Here is a 6,155-nt window from a genome sequence, read left to right on the forward strand (position 1 = left end):
CCAGCATACAAATCAGTTACCAGTTGGCACATTATCACATCCCCGTCTAGCCAGATTTCTATCTATCTATTGGAAACACTCACCCGACCAGTGGCTCGGAGCAGTCAGTCCACCAGGGTGCAATTGCACATCACTTGCGCGACAAAAGAAAATGTCACCTACAGTAGAACGCGGCCCAGCAACAAGGCAGCCCACAAGATTTTCATCTTCCTGCCGGAGACGTGGTGGTGCGGTAGTTATTCTTGACTGATCGGATTTTCACAGGCAGCTTTCTCTTCGGTTCCTCTTTACCGTTGGCCAACGGCCGTCAGCCTCAACAGCAACGACGTGCCCGACGCGACGGCAACTACGAACCTGAAGACACTGCAGTGATGCCGAACAACCCTGTTTGCTCTGCCGCCGCGACGTTGACCAACCTAAAGGCACTCCAGCCGGCAGCCGCATACGCATGGCACAACCCTGCTCATTTTGCGGCCACGATATCGACGAACGAACCTGCAGGCGCTCCTGCCGTGTTTGTCAGCATTATCCATTCATAACCATCACTTATAAAACGAAAATGATCTGAATATCCATTCATAACCATCTAACACGAAAATTTTCTTTCAATTGTTTGCATAATGCAGCAGCGGATTTTCCACTGTTTGAGGCTAACTGTAGAAAAATCAAAGCATTTCCAGATAGTTTCCTATAGGACATCTAACTGGTTCCAGCAGGGTAGGTTGGCAAAATATTCCCCACTGGAAGCTGCAGCCACATTCAGGCCCTCGATGTCTCGATTCCTAGGCTAGGTAACAGAATGGTCAGGGGAGTGCGCCCTTTTCCGCACGAACTAACGGCTATCAATTTGCTCCAGTATGCTCCCTTCTATCCCGATGATTTTCACTGATGTATTTGAGTGGCCCTTGAGGAAGAAATCTGTGATCTGCAATGAAATGGTTCACAGTAAGTATGGTTTTCTTAGCCTGAAACAACTACTGATGCTGTCATGTCATGACTTAGTTATGACACTACCAATCAATTAACAGCATTCCTTACACATGATTGGAATTGCTTACAACATGTTAACAGAAACTGCATTATGTTGATATAGTATTACTTATTTACTACGAAGATCATCATACCTGGGTACAACCAAATAGCTTGAGAATCCTCAACGATGGGCAGCTGTCGGCAATCAACCCCAAAGCTTCATTGGTCAGTTGACGGCAGAAGGAAAGATCCAGAGCCTCCAACCGAACAGAGCACTTGCGGGAAATTGCAAGAGCAGTAAGGTCTCCAACCTAGATGAAATGCAGCAGATCAGAACTAATTATTTGCGGCAAACTGTTCATACTTGAAACAGCTGAAAGGCAAAAAAAGAAAACAGCATGTCTTGACAAATTCAATTTCCCAGTTGAGACAAGAACTTGCAAAAATAACAGTATAATATACATACACTCCAACCAACAAAGATTTGACAGCATCTTCAGAAAGTTCACCTTCTAGATCAGAGGGCCTTTTATACAGGAAAGATATTTGAACTAAGGGATTGAAACAACAGGTCCATGCTTTAAAGATAGAACTTCCAGTCATGGTAACAGCAATTTCAGTTAGCTGAAACTACAACAGGTTGGTTCTCAGTTCTTACTGCCAAACTAGTATGGGCGTGCTTTGTTCCCAGCCACGGGCTGCCATGCCACAATGCGGCGTGCCACAGCCTGTGGCGGGGAAAACCAGCGCCACAGCCACAGGCTGCTTTTGCTGTTGACTGTGCTGTGGCGGGGGAGCTGTGGTGTGGGGCACTATGGCCGGGTGAGCTGCGGCGGGGAACCAAGCACGCCCTATATCTATCGCCATATAGACACTGATGCATGTTCGATGCAGCCAGAACAAATCTCAAACATGGCCATGCCCAAATGGAGATTTGAAGTCTGTTCATACTCTCCATTGTGCCCAAACAATCATTTCTCTCTAAAATAAAGTTATATGCCTACACCAAATAACCAGAAATGTTCAAATATGTACTCTTTCGTTCCAGCTTGAATGAATGGACTATCTGGGTGCATAAATGAAGTGCATCTCCCCATTAAAGTACAGTGTGATCCTTGTTACCGACTCTCTCGCCCATGCACATTATAATGCTCCTGATCAACCAACAGACATTTGTTGAATGTTAAGCCTTCCCAAAGGCTGCTCACTGGCATTTTGCCAAATGCTTACCTTTTCTATCAGAAACAGGTTGATTTATAGGAGTAATGCATATCTCATGTTCACATTATGTCAGATCAATGTTATTAGTACAAAGTTTCAATTAAAAAAGAAACTCGAAATCAATGCATAAATAGCCTTTTTCTTCCGCTGTATGCGGCATTGAACCATTTCATATGGTCTATTCCTCAAAAAAAAAAGGAAAAAGAATAAAGGATCTGCATCTCAAACAAAATTAGAAGTGTGATATCCCAAGAATAAGATTTGTATCAGTCAGGGGTTATCACATTCAAGAAGACAGAATGGAGAAAGTACCTTCTCAACACTGTTAAGCATCAACTCAGTTAGGCATCCTCCAGATTCTTCCAAATATCGAGACATTGCTTCATCACTGTAATAAGGATCAAATATAACATCAGGAAGGATTTGCTGCGATCTCATTACACAACAGAGCATTTTATGATCAATACAAAAGAAGAGTACAATTAAATGAAATAACAGGTAATCATCTTAAAATGGAAGATATAAGTTCCATAATACTCAAAGTGTTAAACTCCTTGCTGGTTCCAACTTTGAGAACCCCTTCAGGAGAAATGGATACCAGTAAGAGTTCCTACCAGTTACAGTGGTGTATTCCTTTCCCTTTCTCTTAATACTCCATCAGGTCTAAGTTTTTCATAAATATAAATAGTAGTAATTTAATGATACAGATGGCACTAGTGCTACAAGTGAGAAAAACAAGCCATGAGACATTAATATGTCATGTTACTCTCAAACTTGTCATGATACTCTCAAATTCTCAGCACAATCTGGCAGAAAAACATATCAGCACTTCTACAATGCACAAATCATATTAAAAAGAAGGATACGAGTTATCATAATGAACAAGATGGTTAGAATGCTAGATAGAAGCTAATTAATGCATACATAATAATCATCATCCACCCATCTGAGTCTGAATACCTTTAAGATGCGGTGATGTATAGTAAAAAAGTGGTGGATCAATAGGAATGTTTGCACAGCACTTTATTCTGCTTAGAAATTAGACATTTCAAACTTGGAACAGCAAAGAAAAGGGGGGAGGGAAGATACCTGAATGTGTTTCTTTGAAGCTTCAGTTTCCTTATTAGCCTGCAACCATTGCGAAGATGCCTCATTGCTGAGTCACGCAACCTATTCAAGTTGCGGAGATCTAAAGAAATTAATTGTGGACAATTCTCCCCGATAGTCTTGATGGAAGATGAGGTAAGTTTCCTACATTTAGACAACACAAGAATGGCAAGTCAAATGCAGATTCATATTGTTTCCCTATACTTGCATAATAGTAATATATTAGGATAACTATGGGACTGCTCCTTCAAAAAGAAACTACCGACTAAAATAGGAAACTGTAAAGACTTACAAGCAACCAGCAAATGCTAGTTCCTTCATATTCGAACCATGTACAGGAATGAGCTCATTCACGAACTTGTCACACACAGATTGTATTCCAGACATTGACAAAACCTCTAGATGATTAATCTTCTGTAGAGCAGGAAGAATCGTCATAGCCTCCACGTTTGTGCAGTCATCTATATATAGTTCTCTAAGTACTGAATGTAACTTGTCAGCAAGAATAACTATTCCAGATGAAGTGAGAAGAGAACACTGGCACAAATTTAGTGAGCTCAGAGAAGGTGCGGCAGAGATAATTGTGTCTAAGCCATTATCAGAAAGACGATAATTTCCCTTAAGAGATATTTTTCTCAACAGCGGCATGCAGTTAGGAGCCTTAGCCAAGGTAGTTGGCAATATGTAGTCAGGCATGCATCTTCCAGATATATCGAGCTGTAGATCCTGCATTAAGACAAACACTGAGGGAGTCCTCAAAAGTTGACTTGACTTAACCAAAAGAAATAAGGTCTTATCAAAAGGTATAAACAAAGTATCCATAACGCAGAAAGTGCATAAAGTGTAAAAACAGTAGTACCTGCAAGCTATCTGTGTTGCATTTTCCAAAAGTTTTCTCAAAGTCATCATCACTCAGCCATGAACACTCACTGAGATGCAGTTCTGTAGGACTATCACACATGAGTTCATTGAGAAGATGGGTATTCATCCTCCTGGAATGACACAGAATCTTTAACAGCTTGTGCTTTAGCTCCTCTGGGATACCTCCAAGTGATTCAATACCTTCAGAATGTTCTGCAAGAGTATTTAAGCATAAGCTTGTAAGTGATGGGGCAGCCCGAGCTGGAAATGGATTTCTCTTATCCTTTGAAGGCGACCAAACGATGGCCTTATTAGCAGACTTGTCGACCTTTGAAGAATTCAATTCTCGAGCTCTCAACTTAGCTTCCCTCTCTTCATATATCCTGGCAGCAGTTGCAAATGGACCAGGCCAGTCCTGAGGGGCAGCACCAGGCTCTAACTCTTCTTCCTCATCATCTTCACTATGTTCATCTTTATCTGCTTTGAAGAATGCAAACTTAGGGGCCAGCCTGATAGCTCGCTCTCTTGCTGCTTGCCTGCGAAGTGGCTCCATAGAAGCAGAAGCAGAAGCAGCAACCGATCCTGAGTTGTTCTGAATCTCCTTAGAATCCACTGGTTTCGAATCCGGCTCATCCTCACTAGAGCTCAGAGATGATGAACTATCTTCTACTACCCTCTCTTTAGAATTCACTGGTTCCGAATCAAACTCATCCTCACTTGAGTTCAGAGATGATAAACTATCTTCTGCAGCCATCTTCCCCTTTCCTTTACTATCAGTACCAAATCTGCGGGAACTGGTACCAACTTGACTGCCCACATTAGCATCAGCACGGGAATTGTTGTTCCCCAACACTAGCTTCTCTTTGACATTGCCTTCCTTTCTAGGATTGTATTGGCCCAACTCTTCCTTGAAATACATATCCGCAAACCTTTCTGCTTCAGGACTTGAAGCACTTCCCACAGGATATGATAACTGCTCAATCACCCCACAAACAACTTCCTTCCATACCAAATTATCCGTGGGTTCCCCATTGCCTGCCTTGGCAGGATCATCCCTAGCCCCCACTTCAATCATATCCATGTTCATAGCAGCAGCAGCATTCAGTTCCACCTCGCTTGGACCAGAGCGTACCTGTGCCACTGGCATCTTCACGCCATCCTGCCCCAGCATGACGCTGTCCTCGTCGGAGTCACTCTCCGAGTCAGCCACATACTCCGTTTCCACTCCCCCGACCAATATGCTCCGCTGCCGCTTCGTCGGTGCGCCCGCGGCCCGGCGCAGCATTCCGTCGTGCACCTGACCTCCACCTGCCGACGACCCAGGCCCCGCCTCCCCGTCCGCCTGAGCGCCCGCCGCCTCCATCCGCCGCTTCGCGATCCGAGACCCCGACCGCAGGCTCATGAATGGCACCGCGCCGTCGGGACCGCCGCCCGCAGATGCCCCATCCGTCCCCGCCCCGCCGCCATCGCTCCCGGAGTTCCCGTCCCGCGGCGAGGCGGAGGAAGGGGAAGACGCGGAGGCCCGAGCCCGGGCCCTCCCCGTCCGCTTCACGCTCCCGCCGGAGCCGGAGCCGGAGGAACCGCCGTCTCGCGCGGCGGGGGTGTTGGGAGTGCCGGCGGCGGCGGCGCCGCCAGCGAGGCGCAGGCTGCGTCGGGGCGGCGCCGCGGCCGGGGATTTGAGGCCGAAGCCGTCGTCGTCGGGGGAGGCGGGGCCGAGGCCGAGGCGGAGGGAGGTGGACGGGGACGGCGCGGGGGTGCCCTGCGGGACACCGGCCGGCGGCGAAGACGGGGAGGCGGCCGCCGCCGCCGCCTTGGCGCGCGAGCGGAGGTGGGGCATCGCGTAGGGCGTGACGGCGCGGCGCGGCACGCGTGGGAGGCGTGCGTGACGGCGCCGAGGGGTTTGGGGTTTGGTTGTGGGGGGGGTGGGCAAGCTGTGGGTTTGGAGGGATATGGAAGTTGGAAGGGGAGGGGAAGGCTTGCAGGGGAAGGAGGCG

General features: G+C 46.8%; 1 protein-coding gene across 1 annotated transcript; it reads right to left on the reverse strand.

Annotated features, from left to right (window-relative positions):
* Nucleotides 1–549: 549 nt before the first annotated feature.
* On the reverse strand, nucleotides 550–6,155 carry LOC101779780. Its single transcript, XM_004973565.3, has 6 exons — nucleotides 4,160–6,155; nucleotides 3,593–4,026; nucleotides 3,283–3,444; nucleotides 2,506–2,581; nucleotides 1,125–1,283; nucleotides 550–925 (listed from the first exon to the last, which is right to left on the reverse strand). The coding sequence occupies exons 1-6, from the start codon at nucleotides 5,996–5,998 to the stop codon at nucleotides 833–835; spliced, it is 2,763 nt and encodes a 920-aa protein (XP_004973622.1). The 5' UTR covers nucleotides 5,999–6,155; the 3' UTR covers nucleotides 550–832.

The sequence above is a fragment of the Setaria italica genome, chromosome VI, assembly GCF_000263155.2.
Source record: "Setaria italica strain Yugu1 chromosome VI, Setaria_italica_v2.0, whole genome shotgun sequence".
In the NCBI taxonomy this organism is placed as follows: Eukaryota; Viridiplantae; Streptophyta; class Magnoliopsida; order Poales; family Poaceae; genus Setaria; species Setaria italica.